The following is a 23,195-nucleotide window of genomic DNA, read 5'->3' as shown; positions in this document are numbered from 1 at the left end:
CTTATCCGTGACACCGCCACCGCAGCGGCGGACCGCACGGCTGTCCCCGCAGCCGCGGGGCGGGGCGGGGGCCGCGGCCCTCCCGCATCCCCTCAGCGCGGCCGGCGCCGCCCCCGCCCCGCGCGCCGCCGCGCTCGGCCCCCCATTGGCTGCGCGCCGCCACGTGCCGCCCCCGCCGCGCGCCGGCTCCGCTACCTGCGGCGGGGCCGCGCCGCGCCTCAGAGCGCCGGGGCCGCCTGCACCGCCCGCACCGCCCGCGGCTCCGCGGGCTCCGCAGCGGCCACAGCGCCCGCCCGGGCCCATGCGGCGGCGCGGGGCCTGCGGGCTCGGGCTGGAGCAGCCGGCAGGATGTGCCCCACCGCCAGCGCCGGAGCTTCCAGGTCTCTCCTTCCCTTCCAGGCGGGGATGGGGAGGTGCGGGCTGCGGAGGAGATGGGCGGCGGAGGTCGTGTCTGCCGAGGGGAGAGGGTGTGTTAGCTGCGGCTGTCTGGAGTTGTTCTTCTGGAACGAGATTTATAGGCTTCTGCTTCTCTGCGGGTTTTGTGAGGGATTCTGTCTTTTCATGCTTGGAGTGATGTGAATGCAAACCAGACACGGCTTCTGCTGTTACTGCCAAAACCTTTCTGTTTGCTTCGGCGCTACTCGCTGAAAAGAGTTTCCCTTTTCCCCCCCGTTGTGCTGAGATTTGTTTTGTATCTATTTTATCTGTTTCAGTAGGTAAGATCAAACTATAAGGGTGCTGGAGGAGGGATGTTTATTTTGCAGCTCTCTCTAGTTAGGGAAATGATTAGGAAATGTTCCTTAAACTACTGGATGCAAACAGCTTTGCGGTGGAAAATGACTGGCTTTGTGTCATTCTGGGGGAAAAGGGGCGATAAAGACGTATATTCATCATTTCTCTAAAGAAAACTCATTGACATAAGTGCTCTTTTATGCTTCTGGAGTGGCTACATCTTTTTAAACTGCAGCTTACAGTGGGACTATGCAGACTCAGTTTAGAAGGGGTGTTTTCCATGCAGACCGTGTTATTCCATCTGTTTTGCTGCAGTGAGGTTGCTATCTCCCTTTTGGATCATGCAGCAGGAAACCTTGAGCTGTCTCCCAGGCGCTCTGCGAGCCAACTCGGGGAATTTCTTTTAAGAGGTCAAAATGCAGCTGGAGAGTTAGGGCACAAAAGCGTTTTGGCGCACTGGCTGCTTCCGTGGGGATGATGAGAAATGAGCTCATCCCTCCTCTGGTTTCCTGCAACTTTTTGAGGTTTAGCATCCTTCCTTCCGTAGAGTTCCAGCAGATTGGCCAAATGGTTGACGGGCAGTTAGGAGCAGGATGTAGGATGACAAAGTGTGGTAGCAGAAACTTCCTTTTACTGAGGAGAATGGGTTAAAAATGTTCAATTTTGTTTGCTTTGCACACATCAGTTGTGAAACATGCCAAGACTGCTGCACAGTTGGAGCATTTGGTGGGCAGGTTGTTTGTTTAGAATAAGAGGCCCTGGAAGACTTCAGTAGTTCCTGAGGTATAGTAAAGGCTAAATAACTGAAAAAGACTCAGGCAATGATTCAAACTTGTCATGGTGGAATTTTCAAATTCCACGTGAGTCTGAATGAAACTTGCTGTAACAGAACAAGTTAAAGCATCCCCAGCAGGCACATCCAGTGCTTCAAAACCAACTGGACACAGGACTTCAGGATCATGGAGGAGTCTTGCCTGTCACAAGCAGCTCTCACTGATAATGTCATTCATAAATTATTAAAGACTTCCTTAAAATATTTGTAGTCGGTTATTTTCCATTACTCCTATGGCAAGACTATTCCTTTTTATGCCTGGGAATCTTTTGCCCATGGTCCCTCTTTGTTTAAGTCCACCTTTTCCTGTGTGCTAAAATCATGCTTTTGTTTGAAAGGTTTGGTTTTGGCTTTGGTGTTTACATGTTTGATGTATCTAATGACAAACTCTCAGTTCTTGTTGTGGAAAGCTGGACAAGCCCAGCTCTCTGTTCTCCTTGGGAGAGGCTCTTCCTTTTCCCATCCCACCAGCACTCTCTGCAGCCTGTTAGGTCCTGAAGTCTCAGGTTCAGAACTTAAGCATTGAAATTGTTTACAGCAATGTTTTTTGCTCTATTGCAATTTTATTTTTTGCTTTTTCTTTATGGGAGGCTTTTGGCATCTCCTCTCTAGCTTCTGTAAGCTCAGGTGTGATTTCACTATCATGTCTTGGAGTGTTAGATGATAGTGTGGTAAAAATGCTGCTGTACTGTTGACATTGTTTCATAATCAGCATTTTTTGGGTGCTATTCTGCTGCATAATTCAGATGTCATATGAAACATCTTGGCTATGTTAAGATGTTAAGTCTGCTTTTTCCTTAGCCCAGTAAAGATTAATGCTATGCCCTGCCTTTTCAGACCATTTCTTTTAGGAAAGATTTTTTTTCCCCTCAAACTTCCCATGTAAGGGGAAAGACCTAATTTGTTTGGGCTTCCTTGCAGGGGCTCAGAAATCTCTTCCACTTGTGCAGGATGAGCTCACAGCAGGTGATGTCTGTCCTGGTGCACTGTGCTTTCTTCCTCCCTTCCTGGCTGCTGTGGCTCTTCCTCTGCAGTTCTTCCTCAAGTGGGCCTGGGGAGGAGGATGAGAGAGGGGAGATGTGCAGAGAGGAGATTTTCATTCAGTGTGTGCCTGTGGGCTTCAGCACATGCTGAGGGGTGGCTGACATCAGGCTCTGAACATCCACAGCAGGCAGGCCACTGTTTCTTACACCAGTAGCATGGGAGGGAAAACTGGGATTTGCTCCAAAAGGAAAAGGGACGGGAAGGTCTAAAAGCTTCCCTTGTAAGAAATGAACTCCCTTGTAAGAAATGAACTTAAATTTTTAATAGCACGCTGTTCACAACAGCAATACTTTGAGTTACCCATTTCTTCCTGCTTGGCTGGGACACTGACTTTCTGTGGTTCATTTGTGAATCAGAAAAAATCCATATTCAGATGCTGCTTTTGTCTGTCACAAAGCATCAGCAGCACTCTTAAGTGTTGAAGCACATCTTGATGTTTGTTGTGTTCATGTTTTATTTATGGGGTTTTTTTCTGTTACTCACTTGAGAGCACCTGAAAGAGGTTTCAGAGAAAAGCCTCCAAAGTTTGACTAGAGAAGGGGATGCTAAGGTGTGAAATTAAGAGAACATCCCTGTTTTCAACATTGAGCTGTCATTTAGAACCTCAGTAGGAGTTCTTTCCCTATATTATTATTTTAGCAGGACTGTTTTGATTATTTTGGACTGCTAATCTCCAAAAAGCTTCCTGTGAATGATGCTGAGAGGAAGTGATGGTGTTACACTCTGAGTATCTGTGGTTAAGCTGATAATTGGACTGTATTTGAGCTGAAACCGTTTCTTTTGATGTTCTGTCTGGATGACCCAAGGTTAACAGCAAATTGTAGCCTGACTATGTTATCCTTCCTAAAGGAAAGGAGTGCTCAAGTAGACACAATTATGTAAAGTTGTTAATGACTTTAGGAGTTGCTGGTTGATGTTGCAAAAAGGATGTAGGAGTGACCCATCAAACAATGAGAAGAAAACACAAGTAGAGTGTCACAAGGCAAGGACAGAAAAATCTTCATGCCTCTAGGACACTAAGGTTGTTTTGTGATATTCTGGCTCCAGGAAAAATAATTTTCACCTGTCATCCTGTTGGTGCCTTTGAGAGTTTTTGTCAACTGCTCTTTCTCGTTTGCTCCTTGTTTCACTTTTTACCAATTATGTCCACACAAATAGGGTTCAGTAATAAGTTCTCATTTTCTGAGGAGACAGATTTTACCAAATGAAGTGCAGATCATGCAGACAGCATTGTTTTAAATTTTTGTCTGATAAAAAGGCCTTTCTGGCCAAAGTTCATTTTGTAAGATGTATGTTGTAGCTGCTTATAATCATATTATAGGCTAAACTTTTTTCTACTGTCACAGATGTAGTCTTCAATTAACCAAAACAACTGACTCTGTTCATTAAAGCAGATGCCAAATGATTTTTCATTCAATAGTAATACACACTAAGCAGATAATATTCAAGTGAAGTTTCTTAAGTGTCTAAATTTCAAAGTGCCAACTTTACTGTGGGATTTATATAGTGATAGATGAAGAAATAATTGGCAGAAGTCTCTAATTTTTTAATTTAGCTTCACGTTTTTCCTGTGGTGAGAAAATGTCAGTCCTTAATCTGCCACAGCTCCCTGGATGCTGTCTCATTATGTCTTGTGATAGGAAGTGGTAGGATGGTGATCAGGAAATTATTTGAAGATAAACATAAAAGAGTGAATGTATTGCTACAAATCATGACACAAAAGTCTCTCATGCTTTAGCATGTTCCTAGTAAGTCTCCCTTGGATCGTTAATATCACTGGAATTTTTCCTCACGCTGGTGATTTTAAAGGATTTTTGTCATGCACCATTGAACAAAAAATCCTTTAAGAAGGTATTTCAGCATTCTTTGTGTCATAGAAGGAGATTTTCCAATCAGACACAGTTCCTTTGGGATAACTTGTCTGTTGTTCTTCTTCCCTGAGTATTTTGTCAATATGGGCAAATAGGGGCCATCCAGATGAAAGGTTTTTACTTTCCTTGTATAGATTTTAAATCCAATTTCAACATGTGGGCAGGCTGTTAGCTTTCCTGATCTGTTAAACCTGTGTTTGAAATTCAGCTGAAAAATTTGGATTCGCTTCTGCAGAAGTCATTGAAAAGTTAACTTCATGAAGTCCATGGAGGTCCTGCACCTGTGCCAGGGCAATCCCAAGCACAAATCCAGGCTGAGCAGAGAAGGGATTGGGATTAGCCCTGAGGAGAAGGGATTGGGATTAGCCTTGAGGAGAAGGGATTGGGATTAGCCTTGAGGAGAAGGACTTGGGGATGCTGGTGGAGGAGGGGCTGGACATGACCTGGTCTTTTGACAAGGGCACAGAGGGACAGGGCAAGTGGGAATGACTTCAAACTGGCAGAGGGCAGGTTTAGACTGGATATTAGGAAGAGTATTAACACTGTGAGGGTGGTGAGGCTCTGGAACAGCTTTCCCAGAGAAGCTGTGGCTGCCCCATCCCTGGAGGTGTCCAAGGCCAGGTTGGAAGGGGTTTGGAGCAACCTAGGACAGTGGAAGGTGTCCCTGCCCATGGCAGGGGGTTGGAATTGGATGATCTTGTGATTCCATGAAAGCCAGGCAATCCTTTACTACACTGCAGTTTCTGGAGTGCCTCTTGCTAGAGGATGTTCTTTTATTTTCCAGATTGGTTGTTTTGTAATAACAAATTCTTCATGTCACAAGAGAATATGTTTCCAAATTGTTTTTCTATTAAGAAATACTTTGTGTTTTGGGTGGATAAAAATACCTTGGATTGCAGCTGTAAGGCAGCAGTTTAACTGTACAACACTTGTGGAGTCCTTTGTGTTCAGTGGGGTGCACAAGTAACTCTCCTTGGCTTCAGCATTTTTTTCTTTGCAGTACCATTTTTCCCACCTATTTGTTATTGGGATGAGGCCTGATCCACTGTTGGTTTAAGATTTGTCTGTCATGTTTTATATAAACAGATAGAGGTTTTTTGTGAAATTTCTTGTTTATGGTTTATTGTTTCCAATGAAGATATGATGATGTTTGAAAGCATGGGAAGGATCTGAAGGTTTCATGCTTTGATAGGGAGAGTCCCTGAGTGGGGAAACCTTGGAGGGTTTGTGGGCCTCCTATACCAGGTAGGCTGGTAAGAGACAGTGTTTACTCATCAGTTATTTTGCTCTTTCCAATATTAGATTTGATGATTAACAGTTGTATTCATTGACAAAAATCCTGAATCAAAATTCCCTGAGTCAAGACTGGTTTGGCAATTAAAGAGAATTGAACAGATTGTGGGATGGATGTAGGAAGGAATTGGGAGAGTTTTATACTGATTTTTGAATCAATTTTGTAATGATGTTCTTAAAGTAGAACAAAAGATGAAGAATTCTACATCTTTCCTTGGGTATCATCTGAGAATCTCTGCTTATGCTTCTATGCTTCTGGCTTTGAAGCATAAACCAAAAATCCGCCATCTAATTAGTCATTCATTCCCTTTTTTTAATGTCTCAGCCCTTACATTTTGATTGCTGTGGATTTCAGTACTGCAGAAGCAAACAAAATCAATCCTAACTGTAAATGTCACCAAACTGTTTTTCATGTTCTGACATACAATATTTTAAGAGAATGTTATTAATTTATCAATTTTGAAAACCTTAATTAAAATTAATAACTTGTCTATTTGGTCAATAATGAGGATAGATTGAAATGTGTAATCTTTTCATGGGCCCAACTCTTGCAAGTAGTCACAGGCATTAATGTTGGAATTGTCAGTTTTTTGGCATTTGTTTTCTCCAAATGTGTCCAAAACCAGTGTGTAGTTAGTTAAAGTTTTCTTAGGTATTCTTGTCTAACTTCTTGCATGAACTTTTGTGGTATATCTGTGGGGTTTTTTTAAAATCTTGTTTAAAAGCCACAGAACAGGAAATTCATATAGAATTCATTACTGAACAATAACCACATCTCAATAAAAAGTGTCTTGTTCAGGTTTTTGGTGTAAAAACACCTTCTCTGCTTTAAAACTTTCTGCTTCTCTTCTGAAACAAATGTTGCTTAAAACTAAGTGGCTTTCATCTTATCCTTTACTGATTTTGGAAATATGTTAATGTAATTTGTGTCTCTGATTTAGGGGAAGAGGCACGAATTGAGCATGTGGCTTTTGGGTATTTTTGTATTAATTCTAGTTTCTGTTTCAATGTCTGCAGGAGCCCCACCATTCATGATTTGTAATTCCTTTACATAAGTGTGACTCAGGTTTCATTTTCTGGGGCTTTGCCCTGCAAGCTGCTTCATCTCCTTACACGAACTTCAAAGGATGCTTTGTGCAGCAAGACCTTGCTACTGACTGCCTGGTAAAGCTGGGTGTTCCCACTGCTTCTGGTGCTGCTGTGAGAGGGGAAAGTTTAAGTGGGGGCATCACCTGTGTGGGATTGTGGTTTTGGGGGTTGGTGGGAGCATGGTGAGGATGTGTGCATCATCCTGCAGTCCTGTGCAGGCTGTCTGCTCCTGTCCCCGTGCCTGCTGAGAGACCTGGGCTTTGTCTTTGGCTAAATCCAGGTGCTGAAATGCATTTTCCTGGGTGTGGCAGTGGTTATGTACAACTTGATACATGCTGCTTTTTAGCTTTTAGCATTCCCACATGAAAAGACTTCCTGAAAGCTTAAATGAATTGGTTCTGAAATACTCCAAGTGTGGAAATGTTGTCTGCATAAGAAAAACAATGAGACAAAAGTAAATCATGGTGAAAAGAATAACACCACAAAAAGCTTTGGAGTATATTGTATTAATGGACAATTTAGCCTTAGTAGCAGCTTTGCACAGATCACTTAAGCTCAGTAGATGAAACAAATTTTAATCCCTTGAGTCCTCACTAATTACACCACAATGAGTAACTATAGAAATGTCAATGCAAAATGTGGTCCTAACACCACAACACTACTGAGCTGTGTTTTGTACACAAATTGAGACATTTGCATGTATGGCTTTCAAAACAACTGTAGCAGGGCCCCTTCCTGAAAGAATGGAATGGTTTTTGTATGCAACATCTCTTTGGTCCTCCTGGGATCTTGACTGCTCTGGTTCTCTCTGCAAACTCAGATTTTAATTCAGGAAGCCTGTGGGAAAGGTGCACTTTAAGGTGCTTGTTCCTGCCACCTTGCTCTTTTGGGCACTCTTGCACCATTCCTGCCAGTGAAAGGGCTCATTGACTTGAATGAGGGTGCAGGATTCAACCCTGAGTAATTAAAAAAAAATGCTGTGCTGGACAGATGCATTTGACTTTTGTGTTGATCTATATATATTGACTTGTTTGAGAAAGGAATCATCTGTGATGATCATGACTGACAAAAGTTAAACTGAAGTAAACTGTTGCAAAGGAAATGAAAACTGACATTATGTCACTTACTTGTTTATATAACAAAAAAAAATCATTGTGCATACTGAGAGTTGGACTTGGAAAGGATGTGTCGAGGTGATGAATTAAATTCTGTTTCATTGTTTCTTTTTGCGGATCCAGGATGAATGAAGCAGGGAACAACTGAAATTTATTTTGCTCAGAGGCAGGGATCATTTTCTGATAGCAGTAGCTTATTGCAGTCTTGCATTCCTGTTTGACTCCCTTCTGTCTTCATCACCCTCCACCTCTTTAGTTCCTTCTGTGTCTTTTATATCTCTTGCAGGCTGGTACCAAGTTTGACTGATTCTTTTGTGCAAAATTCATTCTGACTTAGGTTCCTGTGGACTGTGATCAAGTTACCTCTTTATGTTTACCTGAGAAAGAATTAATACCTGCATTGTTCTCTAGTGAAAACAGGTGAAGCTTGTTTCCTGCTTTTTCATTTTTAAAAAGGTCCCATTTTATGCTTTTCCCCAGCTGTGTTTGAGGAGATCTGTGGGGCTGGCAGATGTAATGCTGCCTTGTTTTGTGCTTTCAGTGCTCATGTCCCTGCCATGAGCCATCGGTGTTGGTGAGTGATCCCATCCCTTTCCCAAACAGTGCTGGGTGCCTCTTGTTTGTGCTGGTATGAGGCAGTCTCCTCTGAGGTGATCTGATGGAATGTCCTCTCTGTTCTGTGTGGAGCAGTCCTGGAGCTTCCACATGGTCTGCAGGCTGTGTTCACTCTGCAGCATCCTCTGGTCACAGCTCCTGTTGTGTGCTGGTGTGATCTTGCTCCATGAACTGGGGCTGCTCCCTGTGCATCCTGGCAGTGTCTCTGTGGATTGCTGTCACCTCGAAGCTGTGTCAGTGTCCAGGTACTGCATGAGAGCTGCTGAGTTGACTTCTCTGTGTAGTGTGGCAGGCAGGATGTGTGTTGTAAAACTGACAGTACCAGTCCTGCTGGGTTGGCACTGAACGTCTCAAGGCAGAGCAGTTCAGGTTGGTGATCCATAATTGACCCTGGGATATGGCCCTTGTAACAAATTTTACCCATGTGAATTTGAATTATTTGTTGCCAATAGTAACTGAGAGGAAACTGATGTGGATGACTGGGATGGTGGTGTCAACACCCAGTTTTGCACCTCAGTGCTGGTTTTATTCAGTGGTATAGATTCAGCCAGTAAAGATGAGGTGTGCTCTGAGAAAATGAGGAGCTATTAAGGCTTCACAGGTTCCCTGTGACCTGCTGTTTTGTCCTGTGTCCTGACAGGTTGTGTGGTAGCTGTATTTGATTTCCAGCTTAACTGCTAGAATTCTGGGGGACCAGGGGATGTAACTTACCCCTTAAATTTCAGTTTACTCTTTTTCAAGACAACCATGATGGTAGTGACTTCAGATTTTATTCCAGATCTCAAAGGGACTGTACCAAAGGTCTGCAAATGGGTGTGACAGCTCAGAGTCTGTGCAATTAGTAAATAGTCAGGTGGGGAATTTGAAGTTCTTAATGATGCCATAATAACCAAGTTACTTGTGTTTGAGGTAAGTGGTCAAGTTTCCTGCTGGCAAAAACCATTAGGATTTTCCTGCCTTGCTCTGTTTTGTGGGTTGTAATCATTTGCATGTGACCTTGGAAGCATGACCTGACTGTTGCCTGCTCTTCAAAGGGCTTCAGATGCAATTGTTGATCTTTGTCTCTCCTTGTCCCACCCTCACAGGGTTTTTTGGCATTTGACCTTCTACTGTGATTATCAGTAATGATTTCTCCCGGTGCAAAGAGACTGACTGAGTCATCTTCTGAATTAGATTCCCTTGAAATTGCAGTGGGCTGGATTTGATATCTGGAGGGGGTACTTCTGTCTCCTCATCTCCTTCATCCTGGTGTTTAAGAACATCTGTTTGTTTAAGAATGTCCAATCAAGCAGTGTTTTCAAGTGGCAGTACAGGCTGGTTCAAATGGGTCATATCACCATAAGCAATAACAAGAGGTGGAAAAGAGAATGAGGAAGGTTATCCCTAGAGAAAAGTCTTCCCTTAGTCTTGCTCTTTTTCAGAAGTTCTTGCGACAGAACTCTTGGCAGGAGAACAGAAGAGGTGAGCACCTTTGCAGTGGAGAGCAGAGAGGGTCAAGCACTGAGATCAAAGGAAGGAGCAGGCTGAAATCCTCCCCTGTGGAGGAGCAGGCTGCACCTTTCCATGGCTGGCTGATCAAAGGGAGTGCTGCTTTGGGTGGGGAGGACAGGAAAAACCCTTGCCTGTGTTCCTTCTCCCTGGGAAAACCAGGTGGGCTCTTCATGGGCATTCCATTCTCACATCTTGAGTTACTGGCAGCAGCCTGGGAGAAGCTGATGTGCCAGCCTGCATTTTTCTTCCCAAAATGAATATTGGAGTGTGCTGATAGAAATTGTGGGAGCTGTTCTTATCAGCTAAGGATCAGTGCCCTGCCCATCTGTGAGGGAGCACTGTGCTGTCCTGCTGGGTTACCCCATGCTCAGTGCAGGGAGCTGTGCTGTGCTTCCCTGTGCTGGCAGCCTCCTGGCCCTGCAGTGTGCCAGGAAGAAATTCCCTCCACACCTCTCTGGAGCCTGCTGTTGATGTTGCTGGCTATGTTGTTGGGGCTGCTGAAGAGGTCAGTGGTAGATTCAGAGCAGTGATGATGAGATATGTTTGTTTGGCTTTGGGAAAACCAGGGAGATAATTTGAAACATGAGCTCCTGTTTTGAGGATGGCTTGTGTGAGTTCTGTATGCTGAGACCATCCTTGAAGCCTAGTGGGGGGCATAACACAGGGATTTGATTTTGAGTCAAGGATCCTGAATATCCTGAGCATATTCTTTAGATTGTTTGATCAGATCAAACAAAAGTGCTTGACAGTAACTGATGTAATTGGCAATTGTTAGACTTCAGGCTTATGAAGCATGCAAAGACCTGGCAACATTTTTAGAATCATGTTTTGGTGATGCAGCTGAAGTGAGTGAGTTCTTGATCACAAGGAGCTCAGAAACAATTCAGTATTCCTGGCACCATAACTAAGAATCACAGTGTTCTCTGGGAGACAAAGTTGTCACTCCATGAGTGTCCTGTGAACTTTTATTCAATTCAGCAAAAGTTGTGATCACTTTTTCTTTCTTTTTTACAGCAGTGCTGAGTGACAATAACTCTGTGAAGCTGAAAAGTGATCATTCACCTCCTGTGCAATGGTGTAAGGTGGCTGCACATGAAGATGAGAAGACCAAGCTGGTTTTTAAAAGGTACTCGCAAGTAAGTGTCATTGTCACAGCTACACAGAGGACAGTTGTTCTACACCCAGCCTGGGCAACTGCCAAATGGATGCAGAAATCAAGGCATGGGATTGCCACAGGCTGTGAATGGAGGGTTGAGCATACAGCTTTCTGTGGGATACTGAAAACACTTTGTGGAGGCCAGGATAACTTGTAGTACCTGTGTTCCAAAGCCAAAGTGAGATCCACTCACAAGTATTTCCAATCTTTTTTTATATGCAGATAAATAACAGTGCTGAGACTTCTGTACAGTCTGGTAACTGTGGGAATGGAAGGCCAGTGGATGTTGAGTGGGTATCCTGGGGAGGTGTTTTCATGTAGTTATTTTGTTATGAAACATTCTGGAATGCTACACCAAAAACCTTACTCCATTGTTTATAGCTTGACATCAAATTAGAATTAAAGGGTGTGTGCACACATAGATCCAGGACCAGTTTATACCTAAAATGTTCACTAGTGCAATGCCATATGAATTTTTAGGTCTTAAAGCTAAAAAACCCAAAGACAAACTGCTATATAAACCTGAATGGTGCAACCCCAGCTGAATCTGGGGATACTTGATAAACTCCTGGAGGAAAACCAGCCTCATTTGTCAGCTATGAATCTCCTGCTCTCTGCCTGTTGGCTGAACTCCAGGGATTGCTGCCTAACATGCTAATGAAGCTCTTAGATCACCTATTAGTGGACAATGTAATTTAGTTGAGATGTGAGGACAGTCCTGCTTTTCCAGTGGTCACCTTGTTTGCAGCCTGTATTGCACACTGAGTGCTGGGATTGCATCTATTAGTTCACACAGTACAAGCTTTTTAAAAAAAAATTGGAAATCTGTACTAACTTCATCTGAAGGAGTTTCAAGAAGCATTGGGCACTTAATAACTTGAACATTTTTTAATGACATTTAAACAAACATCCAGTCCTTAGGAAACAATAGGAAATGAAAATCAATTAGAAAGCTCAAACTACATAGTTGAGCAAAAACTACAGCTTTAACCAAATAATGATGTAACTATTCGTCAGATGGGTTTAAACATGAAGTGAGCTAAGTGACTTTTTGGATATCAACATTGGTATTCTTTAGGAATGAGAAATTAGTAGATTAAAAATATGAATAGTCTATGTTCTTCAATTTTCAAGTTGGTTGCACTTTTTCTGCTGCATGTTTTGGGGGTGTAAGCAACTAAGGCTTTTCAGCCTGAGCATCTAAGTTCTGCATTCTGTCCTGCCAGTGGGTTGAAAGTTTTGTGTCAGTGGTGGCCATTGGCCCCAAATCATGCCATTTGAAGATCCAGCCTTTTTTTCAGCTTGTGTGGAAATATGTTTTCTAAGATAAGACCTTTAAAAATAAAAAAGCCACTCCTGGTTTCATTATGTGAGGAGAACTGTTTGACTCCTCAGAGATACACTTAAAGTATATGAGGCAGGTTTTCCTTATCCAGGCATCCATATGTGTTCATATTTCTGTGCAGATAACTTTGAAGAGTTATACAAGACTTGAAGTGAACAAAGCAAAAGGGGCTTTTTTGATTGAAATGCAAATATTCACATCAAGTTCAACTGTCTTAAATTTGCTTAAAAATATTGATTTAATAGTTGATTGAACATCAGAAAAAAAAAAATTTTGTTTTTCTCTCCTACCCCTCACTGTCCTGTTTGTTTTTAGAATTCTTGCACTGTTTGTGGTTGGAGGGTGCTTCCTTTATATCCTCAAATTACATCTTGACCCTGAGGAATGTGACAGAACAAAAATGCCATATGTGGACCTCAATCGTGTAAGTGTTGGTATTTTTGGCTTTTTTTTTTCATTTGGCTTAAAAAAAAGTTATTAATTGACAATACAAGACTTACAGGGCTCTACAGCAAAGAACTAAATTGCTGGAATTACCTATTGAGCAGAATTGTATTTTACTTCATCTCAAGCTGTAAACATTCTGTTTTTTTTCTTGTAAAAAGACAACAGAAGCACACAGAGAAACTGAGTTTTTAGGGGTGAAATTAGATAACTATGACTTTAAAATTTGAAATGGACCTTTCATCATCCCATTTTGTCAGTGCAGATGACACTGGTGATCAGAAGATTGATGCAAATGAAAAGTCCCACATTAAAATCGCCCAAAACTAATATATTAAACCAAAAGGGCTTCTTTTTTTCACCTAAGCCAGTCTCCCAATCTGCTTCACCTTGTAGTTGCTCAGATGTTTTTGGAATCACAGGATAAATGTCCAAGAGGGTGCAGCTATTATTTCATTTATTCATTCAAAGTAGCAGCTGCTTACTTTAGCTACAGTGTTGCATGAGCTTTCAAAGAGGTGTAACAGACACCATTAAAGCCTTTGCTACTTATCCTATTTGCACTTTCTAACAGAACTTACCTGGCTTAGGGCTGTTGCATTTCTGTCTTTGAATGTCTCAGTGCTCAAAGGCAACTTCTAGCACAAACCTTGCCTTAAGACAGTCTAATCTTAGCCTTAGTGCATGTGCATCCTCCCACACTTGCCCTCATCTTCCGTGCATCTCCTTCCCCTTCTGAGCCTCTTTGCCTCCCCTTTTTCCTCATTTGACTTATTTATTTTTTCAATAACATTCCTGATTCTGAAGCACAAACACATTAAACCAAGCAAACCTTCATGGACTGTATTTATTGCTGTCTCAAAAAGTACATTGTGAAGTTGTTCAGTCATGCTTTGCCCAGTGTGGTGTTTATGCAGAAACCTTCATAATGGTGGTAGAGGAAGTTCTGTAGGTTAATCTTGGTTAGAAAAAAAAAAACAAAACCAAAAAACCAGCATCAGAATTTCCTTCCCTGCGTCTTCAAATAGACACTATTGTTCCTTAGCAGGAGAGGAGAATTAAATTAGCAGTAGATTTGAATCTTGTGCCTTTGACTCCTGTGTTTGCTCATGGGGTTTTTTTAATTACAGTGGAGGAACCTTTGCTCTTTCTCTTTTTGCATCAGATACCAGCTTGCCACTACAGATTTCTAAAAACATGCACTAATAGTGTGTTGTTTTTATTATGAGATGGATCAATGTGTAGTTTTGTCTGTCACTTTATTTTTTTATGCAATATAGAACTGTAGTCTCTTATATTGGTGACCAGTCTTTGAGAGAAGGCCCGTAATACCCCCACCTGGCATTCCTTTTAAAGTCATGTTTTAGTCATTAGCACTTTAGCAATATTTATGGAAGAAGTGTTGCTTCATTCTGATGAGTAAGTGAGTCCAGCTGCTGTTGCACAGAACTTTTACCCAGTGGATGTGTCTCTGGTGGAATCTCAGAGCAGAACTCAGGTCATGCAGTTGAGCAGAGTGGAATTCCATTTGCTGTGAAATTAGACAGGTAGATGTATGTCTGGATTTTGTTATTTGGTGTTGAAAATGGTGGTACAAACAGATCATTTTCACTTAGCACTTGTACTAGCCTAATATCTTCTTCAGAAAAGCTCATGTCTAGATTTAAGTGATTGAGTGGAGAGGAATTTCTCTGCAGGTTTTCACTGTGCACTGGCTCATATCTACATCTGAGTAAATGCTTCCAAATTGTTGTACTTCCACACTGAAGCTTTCTTTATAACCCCTGTGTTTGCTAAACTGTTGGTGGTCAGCTGGTAGCCCACATTTTGAGGACTTTGTGCATTCCTGCAGCTGCCTTTCCTGGCTGAGTCCTGTGTGTTTTGTTTCAGAGGGCACAGCAATTTGCCAGCGCCGTGCTGCAGGAGCAGTGCCGACCTTCTCATGCAAAGAATGAGATGAAGAAGTTGTTAGCAGAGAAATACAGCATGGACATCTCTCCCTTTGTAAGGAAAAATATGAACGAAGATGAAGCTTTATTTAAATATGCACCTCCTTTTGGATTTCACAAGTTCTCTGATAAACTTAAAGATCTCCTTGAACTCTTACCTGAGCATGATTTACCAGAAGATTTGAAGTCAAAGCCCTGTAAGCGCTGTGTTGTTGTTGGCAGTGGTGGAATTCTTCATGGATCAGAGCTGGGTCACTTACTGAATCAGTTTGATATTGTTATAAGGTATGTCCTTTCCATGTAAGGACTCCAACTACTTCTTCATTACTTTATGAGCCAGCATTGTTTTTTAAAGGGAAATAATCTCTAACATTGATGCAACTTACCACACTGTTTCTGAAAGTGCTTTTGAGAAATTTACCTGGGACTTGGTGGAATTTGAAGGCTTAGGAGCAAAGTAAAATGTCATGTTTACAGGAAAGGAATTCAGAGTAATTATTCGTGGACTTCAGGTACAAAAATCACATGGGCAGAAACTAGATAGAAACTAGTGACATCATAGACAAGTAGACATTACTGGGTTTATTTTAAAGCTTTCAAATCTTAAACTTCAGGACTTAAGGACTCACCTCTGCTTTTTTCCCCACAGCTAGTTTGGATGCTTATTTGAAAGATTTTTTTATGACAGCTATTTCAAACACAATAAAAATTAATTGGTGTTTCAGTACACACTTTATAGCACACTTATCTTCTCTTATCTTTACAAGGCCATTGACTGTTTTCTGTGATTGCCTTGATCTCTGACATCTGAATTACATGCTCTGTGCCTTCTGAACATTACAGTTTGAACCAACTTATTTTGAATCATGCAAAGTCACAAATAAAATTAATACCAGCATTTTCTCAACTTGTTTTGTAAATGAGGCTTGCTCATCTTATTAAGGAAATATTTCATTGAATCAATAGCCCTTATTCAAAGGTAAACAAACCTTGTTAGCATGTGGAGGAGCAGAGAACTTGCATTAGCTGTCCTCTAAAATTAGGGATGGCAGGATGAAGGTCTTTTTTCTGCTGATTTGGAAAAGTTTGCAGGACTTGAGCTATTTTGCAGAACTCAAGCTATTCTGCAGAACTCATGGAGGGAGATGATGCCATTCTTGTCAGCAGTGTGTCAGCATCTGAAGTTTTTGGTGAGCTGGAAATGATACAAACCCACAGGATGCATTACATTGCATTGGAGGGATAATTTGAATGATTTTTTTGTGTGGAATACTTTTGTGTGTGTATGTATAAATATACATGTATGAAAAGGATACACAGGCAACTTTCTGTGTGTTTTCTTCCTGTTCCACTTTTAAGCTTCTTTTAAGCAAAGCAAGAGATATGAAGTTCTGCAATGCTGTGTTAAGTCACTTTACTCTTCAAGCTTTTCTTTCCCAAGTTCTGCATTTGTGCCATTTAATCTAGAAATAGAATTGGCTTCCTCCCAAAGATATAAGGGCTGGAAGAGTGAATGAGGCAAGAACATGGGGGTTGTAAGACAACACTGTAGTCTGTTCTGTTAAAAATCTGTGGGCCAAATAACAAGTTTTTGTTTAGTGTCTGATATTTAATGAGATTGTAACCTGTTTATTTAGTACCCCTCCACTGTGGGTTTCTTTTCCCCCAGGTTAAATGATGCACCAGTGCAAGGCTACACGGCTCACGTTGGTAACAAAACAACAATACGCATGACTTACCCCGAGGGAGCCCCCCTTTCTGAGCACGAGTATCCTCCTGAAAGCTTGTTTGTGGCTGCCCTGTTTAAAGGAGTTGATTTCAACTGGCTTCAAGCCATGGTAAAAAATGAAACCTTGGTATGTAATGTGACAGTCTCACGTACATGTATTTTTGTTTGTTTTGTTTTCTAATGCTTAAAGAAGCTGATTGATCTGTTACTTCCTGGCTTATCGTGCTGAGGATCTTTTATATAACCTTTTGGGGTTTTTTTAGCTCTGTCTCCTAGTTACAGTTGAACCAGCATTTGTGTTCAAGCCCCATGCTGACAATAAGACTATTTTTGTGGTGATATTGGTGGTTTGCACCAGGCTACGTGACATACTGAGTGTTTGCTGAAGTGGAATTAATTTCACATTTGGTTTAAGTGACTTGAACAAGTCTGCAGAGCCCAAAATAGAAATGAGAAGATTTCTGAATGCTAGTCCATTTTTTTAGCAGCTAAAGTCTGTACTGCTACAATGGGCTTACATGGAATTGATGTGTAATTGAACATTTGTCTAAGGTTCCTAAATTATGAAGTTGCTTATTTTTCACTAAATATTTACAGAAGTGCTGACATTCCTAAGGAGCTGAGATTCCCAAGGGTCTGATGTTTCCAAATTAATGTGAATTGGTGGCTTCCACCTCTTTTAATCTGCAAGCAGATAATTTCAGCAAGTAAAAATTACTTGGCAGTAGAAGGCAGCCTGTCAAATCTTTTAACAGTTTGATCTCTGCTAGTTTAGGTACTCCAAATTCCTTTCTTAATTCTGTGATTTTTACAATATGAGAAAGTGTGTTTAATCTTGACCATGACTGTCTACTACTACACTGAAGAGTCAGGAAGATGCTTAAGGGACTGGAGCATCCCTGCCATGAGGAAAGATTGGTAGAACTGGGAGTATTTAGCCTGGAGAAGAAAAGGCATGGGGGGGATCTTATTAATGCACATAAATATCTGAGGGGAGAGTGCCAAGAGGATGGAGCCAGGCTCTTTTTGGTGATGTCCAGTGATAGAAGAGGGGACTTGTCAGGTTGAATATCCATGGAGATCTTCCTTAACATCATCTAGACATGGTCCTGAGTATCTGGCTCAAGGTGTCTGCTTGGGCCATGGGAGTTGGACCTTGTGATCTCCAGAGGCCCTGTCTAACTTCAGTGGCTCTGTGATTCTGTGAGCTGCAACCCTACTTCTTTCAAACACTCAGCTGTCAGTTGGCTCAGCTCTCTGTGCAGGCACTGAAGTAAATTGATCCAGAGCATGGTTGGGAAAATGGGAGCACTGCAACCTGTATTTGATCAGTTCAAGCTGTTGCTTCTTAAAACCTGTTAAAAAATACAGGTCTGTGTTAAGCTGTATCAGTTTGTTTGCTTAATGTTGCCCATTTCATGGAAAGACTTGCAGAATTAGTGTGATTTCCTGGGATTTCTTCTTCTTCCATTAGCAGGCATCTAACTGACTGCAGTGGCATGAGATCAGAGTCTGAGTCCTGTGTAAATCCTCTTCTGAAGGGTTACATTTATCACTAGGTGGATGCTGTCAAACAACAACTTCAGAGCCCAAGCACAATTGTTTTAAATCTGGTGCTTGCTTCAGAATGCCTGGTTAATGTTTGGGAAACTGTTTCCCTTCCCCATTTCTTTAAATACTGTTGCCTGCTCAGCTGTGCTGGGCTAGGCTGAAGAACCCATGGGTGCTGGTGAATATGTTGACTGATAAACACAAAGTGCAGTCAAATATTCAGAATAAGCAACTATTCCCTCTGCTGTCTTCTCTACAATTCCTCATACTTTGAAGGTTTTTTCCTCTTTTGGGTCAATCATTTGATCTGTGCAGTGATATTTCCAAGCCACCTTAGCTGTAAACTGTTTCCTAAATTTTTCAGGGTCACTAGTGAATTCTGTAACTTGTGTGCTGTTTTTGTCTCGGAGTTTCCCTCTGAACTAATTTTTTATTTCTCTTAGCCTCTGTTAATGCGACTCTTCTTCTGGAAGGGGGTTGTTGAGAAAATTCCTTTGACACCAAAGCAGTTTCGGATTCTGAATCCAGTCATTATCAAAGAGACAGCTTTGGACATTTTACAGTTCCCTGAGCCTCGGTCAAAATTCTGGGGTTGGGATAAGGTAAGAAGTTTCCTTTCACCAAAAGGAGACAGTAAAATACAAAGTAAATAAAATAAGAAACTGAAAAAAGTTTTGGGCTTTTTACTTTCTCTATGCAGTTTCTGACCTGGTCTAAGTTAATAGGGACATTAATGTGCTTTCAAAAGACTCTTGTATTTTCTTGTGCAAAATCAAGGTAAGATTTCAGCTGACCTTTTTAGATGAGGTATTTTGCCTGGGTATGCTGACATGAAATTGCATTCAGATGCAGTGAGACATAAACTCATTCCAGTGTTTAAAAACATGCATTTGATGTATGTTAAGCCTGTTAAAAACAGCCCTGTTAAGCTAACCAGCCATCAGCTGTAGCCAGATGTTTCCAGCTGCAGGGAAAGCAGAGAGAGCCTGGAAACCAGGCTAGTGTGAAGCAGCCTTCCAGCTGGAATTGCTGTGTGTGCCAGAGAATGCTCAGTAGCAGCTGATGGGCATTTCCTCCCTCCATGTCCTCTGCTCCAGCAGTGGTACAGAGTGATGAATTGCCTGGTTTAATTATACACTGCATTTTTGGTACTTTAATTGCATTTTTGAGAAATTGAATGTCACTAGTTTTCTTGAACTACAAAAATTACTAACCACCATCTTTTTACCAAAATGTAAAAGCACTTAAGATTATTGCACAAATATTTGAAGGATCTTCTCACATTTATTTATCAAAATAACATAAAATACCAAGCTGAGTATCTTAATGGTACTGTAGTATATTTGCCTCTTTCACAGGTAATCCACTGCAAAGTCATATTGTGAAGAATGCTGTTAGAGAGCCTGTTGTTGCTCAAGATTTAAGTGTACATCAAGAAATGTCAAGTTTAGCTTTCTGTCAGGGTTTGTTTGACTGTTTGAAGTGAAGGATCACTTGCAGTTTAACTACACAGTGATAGGGCATCTTGCCTTCACAGGAAAAAAAAAAATAGTGTTGACAGCCAAAAGCCAAATACTTAAATTGTATTGGTATTTTGCCCTGGAGTTTTTAATTTTACTTGATCATTGAATTGATTTTTAATTGTAGTTATAATTGATTTTAGTTTTGAATGAGGAGAGGGAATAGACAAAGTCATTAAGTTTGTAAAGTGTTTATAAACCTGGTAAAGGACAATATGTTTGAACTGAGAAAATTTCACTTTTCTCCCTTTTTAGAATGTACCTACAATTGGGGTCACAGCAGTTGTTCTGGCCACACATCTTTGTGATGAAGTGAGCTTAGCAGGATTTGGATATAACCTGGATCAGCCCAGCACACCTTTGCACTATTACGACAACCTCTGCATGGCTGCCATGAAAGAACAAACTATGCACAATGTGACAAGTGAAACAAAATTCCTGCAAAAACTGATCAAAGAAAAAGTTGTCAAAGACCTCACTGGAGGGATACACTGTGAATTCTGCAGCAAAGACAGCTAGTGACCTTCTTGCAGCATGGATAGGATTTGTTACATTTCCAGAGGTTCTGCTGGATCAACCCTTTCCTTCTCTTCAGTTCTTTAAAGTGTACATGAAATGGACATGGGATCCCTGCTGCCTTTTTTAATGTCCCGTTCAAGTTGTCAGACTTTTAAATTAATTTTCCTGTGAGAATTTACTTTGCACATTTCTGTGAATAGCTGTGTAAATATCTTGTCAATTCAGCTTGGAGTTGAAAGACATCCATTTAATATATTTAATATTTTAAGTTGTCAAAAAAAGCAGTTTTTTTGTTTTCAAATGTATATGGAACACACGTGGCTGGCCTGAATTGTCTAACAGAATGTGCAAGAGTTATTTTTCCCTGATCTGCTGTCTTTGTTGATCCAGTTCTTGGTATCATGACTCCTTTTCATGCATGCCATGAAAAGAAAGGCATATGCTTCTCAAGTCTTGCATGTCTTGAACTTGAGCATTGCATTTACTCCTCAAATATTTATATTCTTTTGCTAATACATTTTTGGGGTGGTGAAGGACAAATGTAGGAGTGGAGTTGAAGGAAAAAGAATTGTTGTGGCAACAACGGAGTAGTAAGTACTTTGATGTTCATGATTGATATTAAAACCATTGATGTATTAATGTTTTGGGTTAGAATCCTGCTTTGTGAAGCACGTTTGGGCCCAGGGCACTCTAGAAGAGGATTTAGCCAGGAGGAGGCTTTAACCCAAACCAGATCATTTGTCATTTCCATTCCTGAAGACCTGCCTAAATGTTTCTAACTAGATGATTTGCAGCAGAGTTCAGCTACCCCAATTAAAGAAGTGGCATTAATACAAAATCTGCCCCTTTTTTTAAAATTTATTTTTTGAATGACTTGAGAATTGCTGGTTCTATAAAACACTAGTTTGTATCACTCATTTAGCAATTCTAAAATCTATTACTAGATTACAATTTCCACTGGTTAATTTTATGATCCTTAAGTAATTAATTATAGATATTATCACCTTAATAGTTTGCAATGCTGATAACCTTTGTGAAGTCCAGACTTGACTAATTGGAGAGGTAGAATTGTTGGTTTTCCCCAAGTCAGTAATTGGGTGAGTGTATAAGTTAAGAAGAAAATCACTTTAAGAAAGAAGCATAATCGAGTAACAAGGTAGATAACTGCTGAAAACAGCAAATTTAAAAAACAAAAATAGGAAAGAAAGCTATAGATGTATATTCTTGGGGGTGGAAATCAGTGCACTGCAAAGGCACTGGGCTGTGCAGACCTGTGAGCAAGTTTTTATGTTTATATTTTTGTTATTAGTAGAGTATCAGGTTTGACTGTTTGCACTGAGGAGTGGTGTTACTCAATCTACAGCATGAGAAAAAAGCTTCCTTTGGCAGTGGAAGCTTGTCAGTAAATCAATCAAAAGTTGGCCTAGAAACATTGCTATTAGTCATGGACTCTTCACCTGGTGAATGTTCCCACTTTTCTTTGTTATGGATGAAGAGATTAATGAAGTTGTAGTTCTAAATTTTAAAAACACTCATGTGGAAATGCAAGATTAGGGTGGTTGTGTTTTGGGGTTTTCTTCACTGGAGAGCAGATCTGATGAATGATAATGTTAGAATGCAGGAGCTCACTGATGCTCACTGCTGTACTGAGAGGCAACAAAAGGACATCAGATCATAAAGCATAACTGAAGAAAGTTGTGGACCTCATCTTTCCTAAGTCCCACATGTCTATAGGTCCTTCAAAGCCAGTTGTGGGGGTTGAACAAATTAGAAAATCAGGAATTCTTGTTTCTGGCACTATCTGTGTTGATAGCAATAATATTAATGTAGCCTCCTCTTCCATGAAAAGCATTAATTTTTATACTAGCAATAAATTTTTAGTTTGTTTTTTTTTTAATGTATATTATTTAATTTAAAAATATTTCATGTGTGAAGAGTTTTATACAAATAGTCCTTTAGTTAATATATTAAAATGCAGTAACTGTTTTCTCCTGGTATTTGAACTGGAAGCAGATTACATTAATGAAATTTTGGAGGATTTCAGAATGTGTGTGTTGGGAGGATGTCTTGAATACATCAGAAGTCTGTATGTCTGAGCACGTGGTCCCTCACCACTTTGTTTTGTTCAGCAAGTTAAAAATAATCAGTTGATTAATGTAAATGCCAATAGCTTTTTGGAGATGCTGTATTTACTGTCAAATTTGCAAATTGTGTGGATGTAGGATTAGAGTGCCTACCTGTTTTATGGCTTGTGATAAAACCTTGTTCTCCATGGTAGTCTGTGCAGACTCAACACTCCATGAAATGGCAGCAAAAGGCAATAAACTGATGAAACCACTTTCTATTTATGTATTTGTCTCTCAGTTTGCTATTTGTTCTCCCTCCTTTATTAAGGATTTTGCATGTCTTGCTGATCCAGTTGAAAGTCTTGATGCAATCCCACATACCCCAAAACAGGGGAGATGGTAGCTGGTAACTTTTTCTCTGTTCATTTATGCCTTTTTAATGCCTGTCAGTGGAATTATCTGTCTGGTGCTTGGAAGAGAGAAACCCTCTCAACACTGACCAAAGTGTGGGCTTCCAAGATTTTAAAGTTAATGTGGATGCGAATATTTTGGACTGGGTTATAGCATTGGCCTTAAAATCAGGGGTGTGTTTCCTACAATGGTGTAAACACTGCAGCTTCTGATCTGTGCCTCAGCCTCACTGGGAGTGAGATAAGAACAAAGCTCTGTGTGTTCTGTTACTGTTTCACAGATTTATGCTTTGCAAAGAATCTGCATCCTTTGTAAATAGGCCTTAATAGTGTTTGGTTAAAAAGTCACCAAAGAGTTTGGGAGCTGTGATAAAGCCATGTGTTCTGCATTGAAATCCTTTTTGTGACTCTCTTTGTAGGAGCT

The 23,195-nt window shown here is 40.9% G+C and overlaps 1 protein-coding gene across 9 annotated transcripts; it reads left to right on the top strand.

The window, feature by feature from the left end:
• ST3GAL5 (ST3 beta-galactoside alpha-2,3-sialyltransferase 5) lies at window positions 1-22,643 on the top strand. 9 transcript variants are annotated; one of them, XM_064418973.1, is made up of 9 exons: window positions 6,790-6,936; window positions 8,314-8,396; window positions 9,677-9,764; window positions 11,097-11,208; window positions 12,899-13,007; window positions 14,918-15,261; window positions 16,646-16,832; window positions 18,700-18,858; window positions 20,032-22,643. In XM_064418973.1, exons 3-9 carry the CDS (start codon window positions 9,716-9,718, stop codon window positions 20,293-20,295), a joined length of 1,224 nt encoding a protein of 407 aa, XP_064275043.1. In that variant the 5' UTR covers window positions 6,790-6,936; window positions 8,314-8,396; window positions 9,677-9,715; the 3' UTR covers window positions 20,296-22,643. The 9 variants fall into 9 exon arrangements, with proteins under 9 accessions (XP_064275049.1, XP_064275042.1, XP_064275044.1 ...); XM_064418977.1 differs by lacking the exon at window positions 9,677-9,764 and having other exon boundaries at window positions 6,798-6,936; window positions 11,097-11,218; XM_064418979.1 differs by lacking the exons at window positions 6,790-6,936; window positions 8,314-8,396; window positions 9,677-9,764 and adding an exon at window positions 1-380.
• The last annotated feature ends 552 nt before the right edge of the window (window positions 22,644-23,195 follow it).

This window comes from Passer domesticus, chromosome 4, assembly GCF_036417665.1.
Source record: "Passer domesticus isolate bPasDom1 chromosome 4, bPasDom1.hap1, whole genome shotgun sequence".
Lineage (NCBI taxonomy): Eukaryota > Metazoa > Chordata > Aves > Passeriformes > Passeridae > Passer > Passer domesticus.
This window is presented reverse-complemented; position numbering and strand designations above follow the sequence as displayed.

Bases quoted from the DNA above. Each gene is read 5' to 3' on its own strand.
- ST3GAL5 (XM_064418979.1), top strand. From the start codon at position 302: ATGCGGCGGCGCGGGGCCTGCGGGCTCGGGCTGGAGCAGCCGGCAGGA. The intron at 381-11,096 runs GTCTCTCCTTCC...TCTTTTTTACAG, and splicing joins GCCAGCGCCGGAGCTTCCAG to CAGTGCTGAGTGACAATAAC. The intron at 13,008-14,917 runs GTAAGTGTTGGT...GTTTTGTTTCAG, and splicing joins CATATGTGGACCTCAATCGT to AGGGCACAGCAATTTGCCAG.